The sequence below is a fragment of the Carcharhinus amblyrhynchos genome, chromosome 5 (genome assembly GCF_965287045.1).
Source record: "Carcharhinus amblyrhynchos chromosome 5, sCarAmb.v2.hapA, whole genome shotgun sequence".
Taxonomy (NCBI): Eukaryota; Metazoa; Chordata; class Chondrichthyes; order Carcharhiniformes; family Carcharhinidae; genus Carcharhinus; species Carcharhinus amblyrhynchos.
In genome coordinates this window covers 83,158,939-83,180,887 of record NC_137328.1, presented here as the reverse complement: position 1 = coordinate 83,180,887, position 21,949 = coordinate 83,158,939, and the positions used below count along the sequence as shown (strand labels likewise).

Below are 21,949 nucleotides of genomic sequence, written 5' to 3'. Positions count from 1 at the left end.
ATTGTATTTATTGCCTCCCCCACTTGTGTCCCTTGATTATTTATTTAGTATATTTGGAATGTTGTTGGTGTCTTCCACCATGAAGACTAATGCAAAATTATTTCACTCCTCTGCCATTTCCTGCTTCCCCATTATTATTTCCCAAGTCTCATCCTTTAACTGGCCAATGTTCATTTTGGCCAGTTCACTCTATGTTTACTCTTTTTATATATTTATGGAACCTCTTGCTGTTCATTTTTATGGTTCTTGCTAATTTGTTCTCTTAGTTTACCATTTCCCTCTTCTTTTGGTCATCTTTTGTTGTTAGTTTCTTAATCCTCCGGCGTACCACCAATCTTTGCCACAATATTTGTTTTTTTGAGTTTCAGTTTAATGCTATCCTTAAGTTCCGTGGTTAACCTTGCTTGATTTATCCCCTTCCTAGAATTTTTATTCCTCACTGAGATATATCTCACTGAGATAAATAGATCATGATCTATTTTCATAAATATCTGCCATTGCTGATCAACTGTCTCTTCTGTTAAAATCCTTTCCCAGTCCACTCCAGCACTCTGCCCTCATTCCTTTATTAATGCCTTCATTTAGGTGTAGCACAGTTGTTTCTGATTCAGGTTGCTCACTCTTAGACTGAATGCTATATTCTACCATATTATAGTCAGTTTCTGAGGGAATCTTGTATTACTCTGAGATTGTTTATTAAATCTGCCTTATTACACATTACCAGGTCCAAAATAGCCCCATTCAATTCATAGCATATTGTTCTAGAAAATTCCCAAATACGCTCATGAATTCTTCCTCATGGCTACCCCTGCCAAGTTAATTTTCTCAGTTTATATGAAGATTAACGTCACCCATGATTAATGTACTGCCTTATTTACAAGTCCTTATTATCTCCTGATTTATTCTCATCCTACAGCAACGCCATTGTTAGGGGGCCTGTAGATACTCCCATCAGTGTCCTCTCCCCCTTGTTACTCCTTACTTCTGCTCATATGGATTCTACATCTTCTGATCCAAGATTGTTTCTTGCTATTGTACTTATTCCATCTCATACTAACAAAGCTACCCCACCACCCTCTCGTTCCTACTTATTCTTACGACAAGTCACATAGCCCTGAAGACTTAGTTCCCCGCTTTGACCTCCATGCAGCCATGTCTCTGCAATGGCTATAAGATCATGCCATTAACCTCAGTTTGTGCCATTTATTTATTTTGTGCTGAATATTATGTGCATTGAAATAAAGAGCCATTAATTTTGCCTTGTTACCATTTTTTCCTCCTTTTGACCCTATTTGATCTTTTTATGTTTGTACACTCTGTTATTTCCTATCACACTCTGTGTAACATTATCTAGTAAGAAGTCTCACAACACTAAATTAAAGTCCAACAAGTTTATTTGGTAGCAAAAGCCACCAAATATAATGGTTGCTATTATGCATTATCATACAATTTACAAAATACATTCTTTTGTAAATTTAGTTTGTGTCTTTATGTGCCCTGTTTATGAACAGAACTCCCACTTACCTGACAAAGGAGCAGCGCTCCGAAAGCTAGTGGCTTTTGCTACCAAATAAACCTGTTGGACTTTAACCTGGTGTTGTGAGACTTCTTACTGTGTTTACCCCAGTCCAACACCAGCATCTCCACATCATAACATTACCTAAACAACTGCCCTCTAGGGAATGGATGGGGTCTACTCCAAGTTACTGCAGGAGGCAAGGGAAGAAATAGCTTGGCCTTAACAGACATCTTCACATTCGCTTTGTCCACAGGCGAGGTTCCAGAGGACTGTAGAATAGCCAGTATTGTTCCCTTGTTTAAGAAAGGAAGCAAAGATAATCCAGGAAATTGTAGGCCGGTGAGCCTGACATTGGTGGTGGGGAAGCTTTTGGAGAAGATTACTGAGGGACAGGATATGTGCATGTTTGGAAGGAAATTGACTAGTTAGTAACATGGTTTTTTATGGGAAGGTCACATCTCACCAACTTGATTGAGTTTTTTGAAGAGGTGAAAAGATAATTGAGGAGGGAAGAGTTGTGAATATAGTTTCTATGGACTTCAGTAACACATTTGACAAGGCCCCACATGACAGACTGGTACAAAAACTAAAATCACAAGGGATTTGGGGTGGGCTGGCTAGCTGGATACAGAGTCGGCTTGGTCACAGAAGATGGAGAGAAGCGGTAGAATTATATTTTTCAGAATGGAGATCTGTTGTTAGTGGTGTTCCACAGGGATCAGTGCTGGGACCTCTGTTGTTTGTGGTATATAGAGCCATGGAATCTCTACAATGCAGAAGGAGACCATTCAGCCCATCGAGCTTGCACTGACAACAATTTCACCTGGACCCTATCCCTGTGACCCGACATATTTATCCTGTTAATCCTTCTAATCTACCATCCTGTGAGTCTAAGAGGCAATTTAGCATGGCCAGTGCACCTAACCCACAGATCTTTGGGCTGTGCGAGGAAACCAGAACACCCAGAGGAAACCCATGCATACATGGGGAGAAAGTGCAAACTCCACACAGACAGTGACCCAAGCCGGGAATCAAATCTGGGTCCATGGAGCTGTAAGGCAGCAGTGCTAACCACTCTGCCACTGTGCCACCATATATATATCTGCAGGAAATATAGGGGATTTGATTAGTAAGTTTGAGGATGATACAAAGATTGGTGCAGTTGCTGATAATGCTAGGGATTGTGAGAGAATACAACAAGATGTAACTAAATTTGAGATTTGGTACAGAAGTGGCTGATGGAATTTAATCTGGACAAAAATGAGGTGATGCATTTTGCAGGATCACATTTAAGTTTGAATTATACTGTAAATGGCAGAATCCTTACTAACATTAACGTACAGAGGGATCTGGGCATGCAGGTCCACAGTTCCCTTAAAGTGGCAACATAGGTGGTCAAGGTGATTAAGAAGATATATGACATGCTTGCTTTCATTAGCCAGGGCATTGAGTACAAGAGTTGGTAAGTCATATTGCAGCCAAATAAAACCTTGACTAGGCTGCATTTAGAATATTGCACGCAGTTCTTGTCATCACATTACCAGAAGGACATGGAAGCTTTGGAGAGAGTACAAATAAATTTCACCAAGATATTGTCTGGTCTCAAAGGCATTGGCTATGAGGAGAGGTTGAATAAACCAGGGTTGTTTTCACTGGAAAGATGGAGATTGACAGAAGACTTGTCGGAGGTCTACAAAATTATGAGAGGCATAGACAGGGTGGGTAGTCAGACTTTTTCCCAGGATGTAAGTGTCACTTACAAGGGGACACAGGTCCAAGGTGGGAGGGGGAAAGCTTTAGGGAGATATACAGGGGAGGTTTTTCATGCACAGAGTAATGGGTGCCTGGAACATGCTGCCAGAGAGGTGATGGAAGCAGGCACAATAGCAACATTTGAGAGTCATCTGGATAAGTACATGAATTGGGAGGGAATAAAGGGATATGGACTGAGTAAGAGCAGAAGATGTTTTTTAGTTCTGTTAGGTCATCATGATCGGCATGGGTTTGGAGGGCTGAAGAGCTTGCTGCCCTGCTGTACTTTTGTTTGTTTTTTTGTTCTAATGTTACTATATCCTTTTTTGTAAGCCTACATTCCCCTGTCCATTTAATTAAAACCCTCTCATCTTCCCTGTTTATGCTGTTTACAAGAACATTGTCTCAGCATGGTTCTGAAGGGGGTTGTGAAATATGATGGAGGCTATTGGGTTTAGGCTGGTGGGGCAGGAAGGATGAATAGAGGTACCTGGTCCTTGATGGAAAGACGGCTCCAGTCAGAAGGGGATGGAGGTACCCTTCCTCACCTCCAACCTTCCTGCCCAGCTTTGAAGATAGAGAGATTTTCTATTTCCCACTTTGAGTTGTCTAGCATCCACCATCCTAAAAATTGAGGCTGGCAGGAAAAGGCTTTAAGCAACCACTTAAAGGCCTTAATTGGGGGCTTCCCCACTTAAAATGTGGCCATAGTGGGAGAATTTCTGTTCTCTAAAGGTGTAGCTTGCCTGCAATGCCGATTACTCTACCAACAATGAATGTTACCTGGGAAACTTTCACAACTTCTTTTGTTCTATGGCAATCAATGATAGTTGCATTATTCAGCCAGAGCAATATTTTGAAAGGTTGCATGGTGACTTAGAATCACAAAGCTGGATTTTTGTCTTTGACGCAGGTAGCTCTAGTTGGGGAATTTCCTCAATTGTTAGACACCCCTCATTGGAAAGTGTCCCACCAGGCTCAATTTATACTCTGGGGTAGCACGTATGGGATGTTCCCCCTCTCCATCCCCCAGGCGCAGATCAGAAGCAGCTACAGGATCAGCCGTGTGCTGAGGCAGACTCATTAAAAAGCTCATCTCAATTCTCTGGGAATCCATCCTTATTGTTTGCTTATATTTTAGGTCCTCTAGCTCTCACACCTCCACTCACTCTCCATGCTAACTCATGCTGAATTATGCCCCACATTTATGGCCCCTCATATCACCTATGCTAACTCATGGCACTACCATGTCTGTTCATCCAAAATATATTCTGTACAGAACAAGTGAAGCCTAATGTAACAAAAGCATGCTACTTAAAACACACACATATTCATAATATTCTTTCAAGAACTGCTTTTGCTCCAACCCTATAAAAATATTGATTCACCAGTTTCAATAATAGAAGTTGTAAGCACTTGATACCACTTAATCTGCAAAGGAACATTGAACCATTGTCAAAATAGAGCACAGAAAAAAATAACTTATTAAAACATCAAAAAGCTGTCAATCAAAGTTTTCCCTTTTCCCCCACCTTCGTCAGTAAGTAAGACCTTTTATAAGAGTGTGGGCTCTCAGCAAAGCATGCATAATGAGACTTGGTTGAGAGCAGAGACTCCTTTAAAAGGTTTTACTTTTACTGAAATTCTGAGCTATTTAGTCTTTAGGCACAGAAGGAGGCCATGACAACTCTGCAGAGCAATCTAATGAGTCGCATTGCTCCACTCTATCCCTGTAACCCTGTAAGTTTATTTCCTTCAAGTACTCATGCAATTTCCATTTGAAATCATTCACCATTTTCGCTTCCACAACTGTTTTAGGCAGGAAGTTCCAGGTCATTATCACTTGCTGTGGAAAAATGTTTTTTTATCCACATCCTACTTCCATTTCTTATGCCTTAGATTATTGTCCCTTGGACATTGTACCATCAGGTTTTGGGAACAGATTTTCTAAATGAAAGCTTTTGTTACCTTCACTTGCCTGGATGAGTACAGCCATAACAACATTTTTCAAGTTTTACACCATCAAGGATAAAACAGTCCGCTTGATTGGTACTCCTTCTACAAACATTCACTCTCTCTCTACCACGGACGAACATTAACCAGCCTTCCCAGTACATCCTGTCCAACAACTTAACTTCATTTATTATCTCTACCATCTCTGCTTCTACCAAATATTTTGTCATCATCTTCTTCCTTAGTAAACACTGATTCAAAGTACCCATTTAGCATTCTATCTTTTCCCTGAACCTCCAATCAAATAGCACCCTCTTTGTAACAGGCCCTGCCCCACCTCTTACGACCCACTTATTTTTACATGTTGGTATGAAACTTTGGGATTTCCTTTTATTTTAATTCTATTCTCAGATTCTCTCTTTGCAAGGTATATTTTCGTCTTCCCTCCCATCCTGTTGTATTTGGTATGGTTTTTACTTTAAGAATTTACCTGACCTGAATCATACACCTCTTTTTTGATTCATTGTATTCTGTATCTCCTTCAACATCCAAGGAGCCCTGGTTTAGATTCCCTTCTTCAAGTATAGTGGATGAACTTACATTGGAAGTTTAAAAAAGGTCTAGTATAGCATAGCGGCAGCTTGTCTGATGGGACAGGCTGTAAAAGGCCATCCAAAGCCCATGTGAGCCTCATCTTGGATCCAGGTTGGGATCCTAGAGCTGGGATCACTGTTGCATGTGCTGTCAGAGCAAGGCAGGCACCTTGCCACTGAAACATAATTGAGTGATCTCCCCAATCTCAAAATATCTCCCAGAATTAGTGATGGTGATTCCTAGTTTGGGTGATCCTAGCATAATTACTGGGACAGCAAGAATTTGCATTTTCAGTTGTATAAGTGAGACCATATCAAAAATATTATTGAAAATAAGCATAAGTTGCATTCCAGTTCTGATGAAGTGCCAAATGGATTCACACATTCCAGCATTCTTTGTTCTTGTTTTAGATTCTAGCATCCACAGTATTTTGTATATTTATATAAGTTGCATTAATTTGTTTGATATCAACATACCTTTATGAGGGACTTCCATTTTTCGCCGTAGACAAAGATTTATTTTCTGAACAATATCTCATGAAATTGTAAACTTGAACAAACAGGTTTGCTTATAATTGGTTATAATTAATGCACAAAAAAACTCTCCTATTTTTGGAGATCCATAATGACTTCTAAACTTGGAAGTTGAGAGAGACGAGTAATAAAGTCACCATTTTGCATCTGTGACTCATTCATTCTGAGTAACTGACATATGACATGATCAAGATAAGAACTTCTGCCTGACTAAAGTGTCAAGAGAATGGTGGATGCCTCAGAAAGCCATCAAACATTAATATCATGCTTATTAGTGTTTCTAGTAAAATGTCATTTATTTGTGTAACTTCCTTTTTCCAGCCAGCATTCTCCAAGCCATGGCTCTGTTAATATGCGCGGAAATGTACCAAATACATAGACTACAGCAGATATGTGAGTCATACATTGTCACACAATTACAGAGCATGCCTAGTAGAGAACTTGTATCAACCAACCTCAACATTGTCAACTTGTATAACAAAGCCAAGGTAAGCCTATATTTAGGTAACTGAAATGTGTCTCTGTCACGTACAGTGCATTATAGTCCATTTGAAAATGCATTGTGGAAGTGACGGACATCCCATAAAGGAATTTTAAAGAAGTTCCATAGAAACTTTGAATTTGCTAGCTCAATCCAGGCAGTTTCAGTTGATTAATAAACAAAGTAATTAGAAAAACATGTTCTGAACTGAATCTCATGTGTACCAATTATGTGTAATGAGACCAGTGATAGTATATGAGACGAACATCTGTCATAGTGTGTTTTTGATACTTCAAAGTAATTTGTGCTGAAACTTTTATCCATTAATTTAGTTTAAACAACATCAGTTTCACAGGAAATTGGTAATTTTGTGCTTACAGAACTTATCAGATCATTCAAAACCTTGGCGTGGAAATTGGATGGGGATGCAAAATGGATGATTTTGCATCTGTGCCAGTTACACGCCATGCCAGCGATGCTTACATCCCAGAAATACATTTTTTAAAATCTTGGATTGCTCCTTCTCCATACCTAATCTAAACATCACAATATCATTATTTCCGAGATGCTACCATCCTTAAATGCTCCATTTAAAACCCCTAATTTCCTGGGACTAAATCCAGTAATAACTCCTTCTTCATTGGACAGAAAACACTGATTGTGAAATTTCTCCTGAAGTTTGCAAATTTCTCTCCTTTCCTGTTCTTTATATGACCACTGCCTTCTTCAATATTGTGGTAATTGAAGTCTCCTGTTCATCACTGTTGAATGGTTCTTGTATCTCTCAGCAATTTCCTTTCAAATCTCCTCCTCCACCTCCTTCACAGTATTTTCTGGCCTATAAAATATACCAAGCAGGGTAATGGCTCCTTTATTGTTTTTGAACTCTAACCAAATATGTCTTTGATTTCTGAAGGTGGTTTCTCTTCTAGCATACTGGTATTTTCCTGAATCAAAGCTGACCACATATAGGCCTCAATTTAGGCAAGGGCAGGTCATAGAGGTTTACAGAATGGAAACAGTTTCTTTGGCCCAATTTGTCCATGCCACCCAGTTTTTATCATTAAGCTAGTCCCAATTGCCCACATTTGGCCCATATCCCTCTATATCCATCTTACCCATGAACTGTCTAAATGTTTTTTAAAAAACAAAATTGTACCTGCTTTTATATCTGCCTCTGGCAGCTTGTTCCAGGTACTCACCACCCTCTGAGTGAAAATATTGCTCCTCTGGACCCTTTCGTACCTCTCCCCTCTCTTGGCAGCTCCAAGCTTCACCTGCCCTCCCCGTAAAGTTGTAGACAGGTCTGGCCAAGGAGGAGGACCATCTGGGAAATTTATAGGAACACAAGAACATAAGAAGTAGGAGCAGGAGTAGGCCATGTCGCCCCTCGAGCCGGCCCCGCTATTCAATAAGATCATGGCTGATCTGAGGTGGCTCAGTTCCACTTTCCCGCTTTCTCCCCATAACTCTTAATTCCCTTGCCTACCAAAAACCTATCTACCCGTGACTTAAATATATTTAGTGAGGTAGCCTCCACCACATCAACGGGCAGAGAATTCCAGAGATTCACCACCCTTTGAGTGAAGAAGTTCCTCCTCAACTCCGTTCTAAATTGCACCCCCCTTATCTTGAGGCTGTGTCCTCTAGTCCTACTGTCCTTTCTGAGCGGGAAGAATCTCTCTACCTCTACCCTATCCATCCCCTTCATTATCTTATACGTCTCTATATGATCCCCCCTCATCCTTCTAAACTCCAACGAGTACAGACCCAGTCTATTTAGTCTGTCTTCATAGTCCAACCCCCTCATCTCTGGTATCAGTCTAGTGAACCTCCTCTGCACTCCCTCCAAAGAACAAAGAACAAAACAGCCCGGGAAACAGGCCCTTCAGCCCAACAAGCCCACGCCGCCATCTTAACACCACCAGTCCCCCCCTCCACCCATGACCCTTATCTATTGTTTTATGGCCATCCACATTGAGGGAAACTAATTTAGGGACAATTTATTACCTCCAATCAGCCTAATAGCACATCTTTGGGATGTGAGAGGAAACCGGAGCACCCGGAGAAAACCCACGCAAGCACGGGGAGAATGCGCAAACTCCCACAGACACTGGCCCAAATCCATGTGTCTGCACAGCAAACAGTGATAGTCACTGAGCTGTCGTCTTGCCCAGCATCTGGTCCAGTTTAAGCACACACTAACGACATGAAGCACTAGGCCAATCTTGAAGGACAAAGAGAAGCCCAAGTACGACCCATCGCGTGTATGCTCCTCGTTGGGCAACAAGGCGGACCGACTTAAAACCTGTGAATGAAAAAGAGAAAAAACATTATTATCATACCCTATCCATTTACCTTACCAGGGACGTCCCAATGCTAATGAACCTTATTTAAAACAATCTCCTATATCCACCCATCTCCATACCACTCATGTGCCTGTCTAAGTTACTCTTAAACATCTCTAGCGTGCTTGCCTTCGCCGCCTTACTTGGCAGAGCATTCCATACCCCCACTACCCTCTGTGTGAAAAACCTCCCTCTAATATCTGTGTTATACCTCTCGCCCCTCACCTTAAGCCCATGGCCCCTTGTACTATGTGTCTCTACCATAGGAAATAGCTTACCTCTGTTTACTCTATCTATACCCTTCATAATCTTATATACCTCTATTAGATCCCCCCTCAGTCGCCATCTCTCAAGGGAAAAGAGCCCCAATTTCTTCAATCTTTCCTCATAACCCAGTCCTTCCATACCAGGCAACATCCTGGTAAACCTCCTCTGCACTCTCTCCAGAGTCTCCATGTCCTTCCGGTAGTAAGGCAACCAGAACTGGATGCAGTACTCCAAATGCGGCCTAACCAATGTTCTGTACAACTGCAACATTAGACTCCAGCTCTTATATTCTATACCCCTTCCTATAAAGGCTAACATACCATACGCTTTCTTCACAACCTTCTCCACTTGTACTGCCACCTTCAAAGACTTGTGCACTTGCACCCCCAGGTCTCGCTGCGATTTTATACTCCTTTTGGGCTTACCCTTAATTGTATAACTCCCCCCTACGTTATTCCGGCCAAAATGCATCACCTCACATTTATCCGGATTAAACTCCATTTGCCATATATCTGCCCAATATACCAGCCTATCAATATCCCGTAGTATTGCCAGACACTGCTCCTCACTGCCTGCCAATCCAGCCATCTTGGTGTCATCAGCAAATTTGCTGTTAACACCACCTACTCCCTCTTCCAAGTCATTTATATACACTACAAAGAGAAGAGGTCCCAGTACTGAGCCCTGCGGCACACCACTAGTGACAGACCTCCAGCTAGTTTTTGTCACCTCCTCAAAAAATTCTACCAGATTCGTAAGGCAAGACTTCCCCTTTACAAAGCCATGCTGTGTATCCTTAATCAGATCGCAACACCCTAAGTGCTGATACATCCTACCCCTAAGAATCCTTTTCATCAACTTGCCTACCACTGACGTTAAATTCACCGGCCTATAGTTACCCGGGTTATCCCTCCTACCCTTTTTAAACAACGGTACCACGTTCGCTATCCTCCAGTCCTCTGGGACCTCACCTATGTCCAAAGAAGAGACAAAGATTTGCGTGAGAGGCCGAGCAATCTCATCCCTCGCCTCCTTAAGCAGCCTAGGATAAATGCCTTCGGGCCCCGGAGATTTATCAGTTTTAATGTTACCTAAAAGCCCTAACACTTCTTCCCTCATAATCGATAGATCCTTCAATTGATCTACTGCTCCCTCGATGACTGTACCAGACATCAAGCCCCTCTCCTTCGTGAATACCGACGCAAAGTATTCATTCAGGATCTCCCCCATTCCCTCAGACTCCAAGCACAATTCCCTGCGTCTGTCCCTGAGAGGACCAATTTTACCCCTAGCCACCCTTTTGCTCCTAACATAGGAGTAAAACGCCTTTGGATTTTCCTTAATCCTACCTGCCAAAGCCATCTCATGCCCCCTTTTTGCCCTCCTAACTCCCCTTTTGAGATCCCTCCTACTCTCTCTGTACTCCTCCAACGCTTTCTCCGTTCCCAGCTGCTTAGACCTGACATACGCCTTTCGTTTCTTCCTAACCAGGTCTTCTATATCTCTAGTAATCCACGGCTCTCTAACCCTACCTTTCCCATCCTTCCTCCTAACTGGCACATGCCTTTCCTGCACCCATTGCAGTTTTCCCTTGAAAGACTCCCACATGCCTAACGTGGACTTGCCCTCCAACAGCCTATTCCAGTCTGTATCCCTAAGCTCCTGCCTAATCCGGCTGTATCTAGCCTTCCCCCAATTTAGCACCCTCCCCTTAGGACAGTACACATCTTTTTCCATTCGTATCCTAAAGTAGACAGAGTTGTGGTCACTATTAGCCACATGGTCACCTACCGCAACCTCAACCACCTGACCCGGCTCATTGCCCAGAACTAAATCCAGTATAGCCCCCTCTCTAGTCGGGCTATCTACATACTGCTGCAAGGATCCTTCCAATACACATCTTATGAATTCCTCCCTGTCTGAACCCCCAGCTCTAGGCACCTTCCAATCCACCCCAGGGAGATTAAAATCTCCCACTACAACAACCCTGTTCTTCCTACATTTGTCCAAAATGTCTCTACATATACCCTCTTCCACTGCCCGTGGGCTGTTGGGCGGCCTGTAGTACACCCCTAGCATAGTAATGGCTCCTTCCTATTCCTCAACTCCACCCACAGAGAGTCAATTTCCAACCCCTCCATGTTATCCTCCCTCTGCACTGCTGTGATCTGCTCCCTAACTAAGAGCGCCACTCCCCCTCTTTTCGACCCTCCCCTGTCGTGCCTAAAACACTTATACCCAGGAATATTTAGCTGCCAGTCCTGCCCTTCCTTTAACCATGTCTCCGTCACTGCCACCACATCTAAATTCCTCGCGAACATCAAGGCTTTAAGTTCATCCGTCTTACCCGTCACACTCCTCGCATTAAAACAGATGCACTGAAGACCCCCAGGTCCACTCGGATCCTCATTCTCCTGGGAGATTTCCCTCTCATCTAGACTTACCCTGTCACCCAACTCACTCCCACTCCCAGTGCCTGAGTAGTCTATCTCCTCCCCACCCCCCCTCCATATTAGTTTAAACCCTGCCGAAACACTCCAGCTAACCTCCCAGCTAAAATATGTGTACCCTTCCCATTTAAATGTTCCCCATCCCACCTGTACAAGTGCCCTTCCCTCACAAAGACTTCCCAATGGTCTACAAAACTAAAACCCTCTGTCCTACACCAATCCCTCAGCCACGCATTCAGCTGTAGGATCTCATTATTTTTATCCCTGCTATTGCTGGGCACTGGCAGCAGCCCAGAGATCGCCACCCTGGAGGCCCTGCACTTCAGCCTGGCTCCCATCTCCCTGAACTGCCTACATATTTCCCCCCTACTCTTCCTTCATACGTCCTTCTCTCCTACGTGTATAATTATATCCGCCTGGGTCCCTTGACCCTTCAAGATTCCCTCTACCCTCTCTGACACGTCCTGTACCCCTGCTCCAGGGAGGCAGACCACCATCCTGGAGTCCCGCTTTGGCCCACAGAACCGCCTATCAATTCCTTTAACCCTCCCGCCCCCCCACTACTATCTCACATCCAGCCCCCTTCCTTCCCTCTGAGGCATTCTGGTCTTCCTCTCTTGCCCTTTCCACCCCAGTTGTTGCCTTACCCCTGATATCTTGGGAGACTACCTCTGGGGTAGCCTTTGGAACATTACTCCTCTTCTTTTTCCCCTTCCTAACTGTAACCCACCCATCCCCCGCCCCCCCGCAGGCTCTGGGATCCCCTCGTGACCGTGGCTCCTATTCATTATCACCTCATTCCCCCTGACTAAAAATAAATCTTCCAGCCTCAGCTCCAGTTGCCTAACCCGGGCCCTCAAACACTGCAACTCCAGACGTTTGGTGCAGATGTGGACTCTCCGGAGATGTGGTGTCTCCAGGAACTCCCACATGTTGCACCTAACGCAGCTGACACGCTTCCCCAAGGACCCTGCCATTTAATTGACCACCCCTAGACCTTTGGACACAAATGGAAAAATTTGACCAGTATCTCACCTTGCCTAAGCCTGCTCTCGCCTAAGCCCTGTGAGCCAAAGCCCTTGCAGCACTCACTCAGCACCCACCTCACTCCGCTGCCCGCTCCCGATGCTGCCCGATGTCTATTGTGGCCTTCTTTTTGTACTCCCGTGCTCCCTTCCCGACTGCCCTTGCGCCTAGGCCCCACTACGGAAAGCGCAAACTAACAAAATCCCCGCGAACCAGCAATACAATTTAAAATTATAGTACACTTGCAGTTCAGACTCACCAGCCACCAGTACACTGCTCCGGAGAACAATGAGCAAATATCCATGGCCAAAATATCCTTGCACAAGTGCGGCGACCAAAACTGCACACAGTACTCCAGCTGCTGCCTCACCAGTGCCCTGTACAGTCGTAGCAAGACCTCCCTGCTTTTATATTCTATCCCCCTCGCTATAAAGGCCAGCATCCCATTCGCCTTCTTGATCACCTGCTGCACCTGCAGACTGGGTTTTTGCGACTCATGCACAAGGACCCCCAGGTCCCTCTGCACTGTAGCATGCTGCAGCTTTTCGCCCTTCAAATAGTAATCCCTCCTACTATTATTCCTGCCAAAGTGGATAACCTCACACTTGCTAACATTATACTCCATCTGCCAGGTCCTCGCCCACTCACTCAGCCTATCTAGATCCCTCTGCAGACTTTCCACACCCTCCGCACAATTTGCTTTTACACTCATCTTTGTGTCATCAGCAAATTTCGTTACCCTACACTCAGCCCCCTCCTCCAGATCATCTATATAAATGGTTAATAGCTGAGGCCCCAGCACCGATCCCTGCGGCACTCCACTAGTCACCAACCGCCAATCAGAATAGCACCCATTGATACCAACTCTCTGCCTTCTATTAGACAACCAATCCTCTAACCACGCTAACACCTTACCCCCAACTCCATGCCCCCTAACCTTCTGAAGCAACCTTTTGTGTGGCACCTTATCAAACGCCTTCTGAAAATCGAGAAACACCACATCCACCGGTTCCCCTCTGTCTACCGCACTAGTCACATCCTCATAGAATTCCAATAAATTTGACATACACGACTTCCCCTTAACGAATCCATGCTGCGTCTGTTCTATGAAACAATTCTTCTCTAGGTGCCTTGCTATTTCTTCTTTGATGATGGATTCAAGCATTTTTCCAACTACAGACGTTAAACTAACCGGCCTATAATTCCCTGCCTTTTGCCTGCTACCTTTTTTAAACAGCGGCGTAACATTAGCCATTTTCCAATCTTCTGGCACTTCCCCAGAATCCAGCGAAGTTTGGTAAATAATCACTCAGGCGTCTACTATCACCTCTGCAATACCACCCTGCCTGCAAACACACTGGCGGGGTCAGTGAAAATTCTGTTTCACACCTCAATTCCCTGTACACCTTGTTTTTACTTTTTATAGAAATTCTTCCAGTAATTTAATAAGATTCTGTTGAGTAGAAACTGGATTCAGCGAAAGGACTGTACAGCGACAGACCACTTGACATAAAGATTTGAACATCCGTAATAATTAACTGACGTAAAAAGGATCATGTTACAAGAATGTAACACGTTAGAAGATTTAGGACTGTCAGTTGTAAGGATTAAGTGACTAAAGGTTTAAAAGCAGAAAATGTTACAAATACTCTGCAGGTCAGGCAGTGAAAAGTAAAACTGAATCTTCTCATGCAATTAAAGATGAGGCGAAGGGGATGGTGGTACTGGTAGTGGGTCAAGTAAAGTACAAAAAAAAGGTATAAGGTCCGTTTTCTGATAGGTTCCTGCTCCAGACCCCCTTTCCCTGTGTCTGATGTCAATGAGTCCATGGTGTGGTGTCAGTTGGGGTTATCGAATAATTATCAGCACCTTTTGCACCACACGATTTACCTGACATCGCGCAGTAACCTCCCACCCTCATATAATAACAAAAACAGAAAAATGCTGGAAAATCTCAGCAAGTCTGACAGTATCTGTTGAGAGAGAATAGAGCCAATGTTTTGAGACCAGATGACCCCTTCGTCAGAGCTACTACCTCCCACCCCCAATATGTCTCACTGTTTGGTCAGGTCTGCTGGAGAACTGAAGGAGGTTTAATGATAACTGGCAGAAATGGCAATGCTGCTGCTTTCCCATTCTCTTGCCACTCCCCTGATATTGATGGAGCCGCCATTTTCGCCCTGCACCATCTGCTGGTTGGTCCTCTGTGGCGCCTTCACTGATAAAACAGTAAAGGTTGCTGGGTTTTTTGCAGTGGGCCATGGTGTATTCACCTCCCACATCCGGGAATCACTTTTATCCCAAATCAGACACGATCACAAAGGTGCTTTGCTAAGTGGTGGCCTCTTATAAAATCAAGCTAGTAGGCAGTCAACCTAGGAGGAGGCAGTGATGCAATGGTATTGTCACTGAACCAGTAATCCAAGAACCCAGGGTAATGCTCTGTGGACCCAGGTTTGAATCCCACCATAGCAGGTGATGACCAGGAGCCGCTGTTGATTGGCATTAAAAACCCATTTGGTTTACTAATATTCTCACCTGGTCTGGCTTACATGTGACACCAGACCCGCAGTAATGTAGCTGACTCTTAAATACCCTCAGAAATGGCCTGGCAAGTCACTCAATTGTATCAAATCACTACAAAGAAAACAAAAAGGAATGAAACTGGATGGACCACCCAACATCAATCTTGGCACCAGAAACGACAATGGCAAAGCCAGCCCTGTGGAGCCTGCAAATTTCTCCTTGCTAACATCTTGCACCAAAACTGGAGAGCTGTCTCATAGACTAATCAAGCAACAGCCTGACATAGTCATACTGATGGAATCAAACCTTACAGATAATGTCTCAGATGCCCACCCACCATTCCTGGGCATGTTCTGTCCCACCAGCAGGGCGGAGGTAGTGACACAGTGGTATACAGTCAGGAGGGAGTTGCCCTGGGAATCTTCAATATCACCTCTGGACCCCATGAAGTTTCATGGTACGAGGTCAAACATGGGCAAGGAAACCTTCTGCTAATTATCATGTACCATCCCCCTTTAGCTGATGAATCAGTACTCTTCCATGTTGAGCACCATGTGGCGGAAGCACTGAGCATGACAAGGGCACTGAATGTAGTCTGGATGGGGATTTCAATTTCCATCACCAAGCTTGGCTTGGACATACCACAACAGACCAAACTGACCAGGTCCTAAAGGACATAGCTACTAACTGGGACTGCTGCAGGCATTGAGGGATCCAACAAGAGGGAAGAATATACTTGATCTCATTCTCACAAATGACAGATGCATCTGTCAATGATGGTATCAGTAGGAGTGGTCACTGTACAGTCCTTGTGGAGACTGAGGATGCCCTCCATGTGCCACCATGGCACTACCACCTTGCTAAAAGGGATAGACTTCAAACAGATCTAGCAACTCAAGTCTGAGCATCCATGAGGCATCGTGGGCCATTAACAGCAACAGAATTGTACTCAGCCGCAATGGTAACTTCATGGCCGGGCATATCCCCACTGTACCAAGCCAGGGGATCAACCCTGGATCAATGAAGAGTGTAGGATGGCATGCCAAGAGCAACATCAGGCATTGATAAAAATGAGGTGTCAACCTAGTGAAATTACAACACATGAGCATTTATGTGCCAAATGGTACAAAAAGCAAGTGATAGAGTTAAGTGATTCCACAACTAACGGATCAAAAGAAAGCGCTGCAGTCTACCACATTCAGTTGTGAATAGTTTTGGACAATTAAATAACTCACTGAAGGAGGCAGTTCCACAAATACCCCAATCCTCAAAGATGGAGGAGCTCAGCTCATCAGTGCAAATGATAAGGCTCAAACATTTGCAATAATTTTCAGTCAGACATGTCTAGTGAATGATCTATCTCAACCTCTTCTAGTGGTTCCCAGCATCTCAAATATCAGTCTTCAGCCAATTTGATTCACTCCACGTGATATCAAGAAATGGTTAGAGGCACTGGATCCTGCAAAGCCTATCGGCCCTAACAATATTCTGGCAACAGTCCTAAAGACCTGTGCTCCAGAAGTTATCACACCCCTCGCCAATTTGTTCCTATGACACTAGCATCTAAGTTAAAGTTTATTTATTAGTCACATGTTGGCTTACATTAACACTGTAATGAAGTTACTGTGAAAATCCCCTATTCACCACGCTCCAGCACCTGTTCTGGTGCACTGAGGGAGAATTTAGCATGGCCAATTCAACTAACCGGTCCATCTTTCAGACTGTGGAAAGAAACCAGAGCACTTGGAGGAAACCCACACAGACATGGGGAGAACATACAGACTCTGTACATTCCGTGATCCAAGCTGGGAATCAAACCCAGGTCCCTGGAGCTGTGAGATAGCAGTGCTAACCACTGTGCCACCCAATTTAGCAGCAATGTGGAAAATTGCTCAGATATATCTTGTACACAAGAAACAGGGCAAATCCAATTTAGCTAGTTACCATCCCATCAGGCTACTCTTGATCAACTCATTATTCTAGATTCTTCTTGCAATCCACAATGCAAAGATAAACATCATTTCTTTTTCTACTGTAAGGTATCTTCTTAAACTTCTCTCCTTGAACACCCTCCCAATCCCCTCTTCACATAAGCACCAACACTAAATGTGGAGCACTCCTGGACTTGTCACAAAATTTGAGACAGTCCAATCAACTGCCTCTGTCACATTCCTCTGTCACTAGCCCACAAGTGAGAAGCCTCATAACACCAGGTTAAAGCCCAACCAGTTTATTTGATAGTAAACCCACAAGCTTTCGGGGTTTGCCCCTTCATCAGGTGAGTGGAGAGTTCTGGTCTCAGATAGAGCACATAACCGAGATTTTTTCTAAATTTCACCCTGCCCAAGTCCTGAGCTTACATCTTTCTTCAATTTCCTTTCTTTTTCTCTCATGCCCTCTCTGAGCTCATCTCATCATGAGATGCTCCTTGGTCAATGTTTCTATTAAACAGCTGACCAACCAACTTCTCCTGGTCCCATATTAGCTGATATCGTTAATTGTCTCTCTTCTAATGTCATCTTTAATTCTGTTGTCATCACCTCTGTGTTCAAAGACCACCCTATAGACCATCCCTCATCGTTCATCCAATCTCTCACCCCAGCCAGGATTTTGTGGCCCCACTGCAGTGCACCACTCCCCCTCCCTCAGCAGATATGGTGAGCCAGTTTAATCTCCATTTAGTTCAGTGGGATTGTAGTAAGTTGCCAGGTGGGAAGGGCCAGCCATAAAATCCTGGCTCCCATCTCCCTTTCCTCTTCAATGTCTGTGAATGTATCTTAACCTCACAATGTATGGCCCACCTTTCCCGGAAATCCATGTTTGAATCCTGCTAATCAGATTAGTACCTACACCACAATATTGAAATGGCTCTCGTCAAAGTCACAATGATATGCTATATGATTATAATAAAGACAAACATTCTCCTCATCCTTCTCAACCTGATTACAGCATTGACACTGTAGACCACACTATCTTCCTCTAATGCTTTTCCAGTATCACCCAGCTAGATGGAACTGCTGTCTCCTCGTTTCATTCCTAGTGATCTGATGTTAATCAAGAGTATCACTTGTAATGGCTTCTCTTCGTGCTCTTGTGATTGTTACCTCCTGTGTCCCCCAAGGCACGGAATAATTACAGATCAGTCCAGATAGATCTCTGCCAAATTTCACTCTGTTGCCATCTCAAGAATGTAATGGGAGATCATTGGTGTTGTGTGCATTTTAACTTGGAATACTTTATTTTCAGTTCCACAATGCCACAAGATTGTCAACCTGGTTACTGCATTTTATTGCCAGCAACTACCTCATCTTCAGTCAGAAGCTGGAATTTCAAGAGCTTTCTGGTAAGATGTACACTACTATAGCGAAAGCAAACAAACAATTTAACAACGTACATAAAGATTTTCTCCTCTCTGGTAATATAGCTCAACATGTTCTTTGGAATGAAGGTGCTATTAATGAGGCCATAGATGCCTCTCAGCACTTATGCATCCGTTTCTTTTTAAGATTTTCCTCCCATGGTGGGGGTCATAGCACTTCCTTTCACTTCCTGCAACAGCCACTCAATGACCTTGACCCCCCTTCTCTGACCTACTCCTTCATCAGAATTCTGAATGATTTGACCCTGCCATTCCCTTTTTTCACTTGACATTGCCAACAACAAAATGATCAGTGAGGTTATGAACTAAGATAGGTCAGCCTTGGCCAAGTCAGTTCTTAACTGCACAAGCCACACTATCCTTCACAGGTATTGTAACATGATATTAGGGGGTAAGTTTGACCATAAGTAGCAAGTGAGACACAAATAATCAAATGAGCATTAATGTTAAAAGGAATCTAGTGAGGAGAAAAGGCCCAAGTTCAATACGCCTTTGCATGTCAAGTTTCCTGTATTTGCATTTAAAATGCTGTTTTACTGGTTTCTGAAATGAGATTCAGGAGTTCAGTTTTGTGCTCAGAACTGAGGAGTTAGAAATGGTAGAAACTCAGTGGGTGTGAGCTTATGACCGCGCTTGAGTGGGACCGGAAATTCCTGCCCCAAAGTCAACACATTTCCGTTGCACATGGCAAGCAGGGCAGTAGAATTCTGATGAATATGTATCAACACCTAATGAGTAAGAAATGGGGCCAGATCAGGATGGATGGTCAGTGGTTAGCATTGCTGCCTCACAGCACAAGGGACCCGGGTTTGATTCTTAGCTTGGATCACTGTCCGTGCAGACTTTGCACATTCTCTCCTTTCTGCATGGGTATCTTCCAGGTGCTCTGGTTTCCTCCCACAGTCCGAAAGAGCCATTTTAAGTAGACAGCCCTAATTTAACCAATATGCATAGCAATCTGAAATCACTCAGGCAACTTTGCAGATGCTTCAGTCAGAGCAGAGAAGGTGGTAGAAGAGGGGGAGGCATGGTATTGTTAGTCAAGGACTGTATTACGGTGGCAGAAAGGATGTTTGATGTGGACCTGTCTATTGAGGTAGTATGGGCTGATATTAGAAACAGGAAAGGAGGTCACCCTGTTGGACGTTTTTTATAGGCCTCCAAAAAGTTCCAGAGATGTAGAGGAAAGGATTGCAAAGATGATCTGAAAGATTGTGGGAGGAAACTAGAGCACCTGAAAGATACCTTGGTTTGTTAAACTTAAAAACTGCAAAATTTCCTGTTGTAAAAATCTGAGTTAATTGTTAGCACTGTATGGGATAATGGGCAATTGTGCCTGTAGTAAGTTCTTTGTACAAAAGAACCTTGTGTAACTTGCTTTCTAGATAATTTTATGTATTAAGAAATATTATTAATATTGCTTGCAGTGGGACTAGGCAAAAAATGGTTCAGCACAGCCAAGAAGGGCCAAAGGGTCTGTTTCTGAGCTGTAATTTTCTATGGTTTTATGCTTCTTGCTGTTTTGCTACTTTAATTTCCTTATTACCCAATTCAGGGCTTGAGTATTTTGCATTAGGTAAGTTAACAGACACATTTACTGCCTTTTCTCACAGGCTAAATCTATGCATGAACACAAATACACGCATGTTGGTTAGGTTATGCCACATTCTCCTTCTGTGTACCCAAACATGAGTGTGGCAACGAGAGGATTTTTCACATCATAGTTTAGCGTGATCAACACAATCCAGCCACCCAATTTCCTCGTTCTGAGGCTAGAGCCATTTTAAGTAGACAGCCCTAATTTAATCAATATGCATAGCAATCTGAAATCACTCAAGCAACTTTGCAGATGTTTCAGTCAGAGTAGAGAAGGTGGCAAAAGAGGGGGAGGCGTGGCATTGTTAGTCAAGGACTGTATTACGGTGGCAGAAAGGATGTTTGATATGGACCTGTCTATTGAGGTAGTATGGGCTGACATTAGAAACAGGAAAGGAGAGATCACACTGTTGGGAGTTTTTCTTATAGGCCTCCAAAAAGTTCCAGAGATGTAGAAGAAAGGATTGCAAAGATGATCCTGGGTAGGAGCGAAAGTAACAGGGTAGTTGTTATGGGGGACTTTAGCTTTTCCAATCGATATTTGTAAAGTTATAGTTCAAGCATGTTAGAGGGGTTAGTTTTTGTCCAATGTGTGCAGGAAGGTTTCATGACACAGTATGTAGACAGGCCATCAAGAGGTGAGGCGACATTGGATTTGGTACTGGGTAATGAACCAGACCAGATGTTAGACTTGGAGGTAGGTGAGCACTTTGGTGATAGTGACCACAATTCAGTTACGTTTACTTTAGTGATGGAAAGGAATAGGCATATATCGAAGGGCAGAAGTTATAGCTGGGGTAAAGGTAATTATGAGGTTACTAGGTGAGATTTAGGATACATAGGTTGGAGTAGGAAACTGCAGGGGCTGGGAACAACTGAAACATGGACCTTAATTCAAGGAGCAGCTACTGCGAGTCCTTGATAAATATGTACCTGTCAGGCAGGGAGGAAGTGGTCACGCGAGGGAACCGTGGTATACTAAGGAAGTTGAATCTCTGGTGAAGAGGAAGAAGGAGGCTTATGTAAAGATGAGATGTGAAGCCTCAGTTAGGGCACTGGAGAGTTATAAATTAGCCAGGAAGGAGCTAAAGAGAGAGTTAAGAAGAGCTAGAAGAGGACATGAGAAGACTTTGCCGGAAAGGATCAAGGAGAACCCTAAAGCTTTCTATAGGTATGTCAAGAATAAAAGATTGGTTAGGGCAAGATTAGGGCCAGTCAGAGACAGTAGTGGGAAGTTGTGCGTGGAGCCTGAAGAGATAGGAGAGGCACAGAATGAGTACTTTTCATCAGTATTCACGCAGGAAAAAGTCAATGTAGCCGAGGAGAATACTGCGATACCAGGTAGTAGACTAGACGGGATTGAGGTACATAAGGAGGAGATGTTAGCAATTCTTGAGTATGAAAATAGATAAGTCCTCTGGGCTGGATGGGATTTACCCTAGGATTCTCTGGGAGGCTAGGGAGGAGATTGCAGAGCCTTTGGCTTTAATCTTCATGTCGTCGTTGGCTACAGGTATAGTGCCGG

At 43.7% G+C, this 21,949-nt stretch overlaps 1 protein-coding gene across 3 annotated transcripts in view; it reads left to right on the top strand.

Moving 5' to 3' along the window:
* Window positions 1–21,949, top strand: part of rhobtb3 (Rho related BTB domain containing 3) — a 127,853-nt gene that overhangs the window by 103,771 nt on the left and 2,133 nt on the right. For 2 of the 3 annotated variants that reach the window (XM_080189098.1, XM_080189100.1), the window contains 2 exons: window positions 6,673–6,839; window positions 18,696–18,792. In XM_080189098.1, coding sequence (XP_080045224.1) covers window positions 6,673–6,839; window positions 18,696–18,792 — 264 coding nt within the window. Of the gene's footprint in view, window positions 1–6,672; window positions 6,840–18,695; window positions 18,793–21,949 lie in introns of those variants that run through there. The other variant, XM_080189099.1, reaches the window with a different exon arrangement.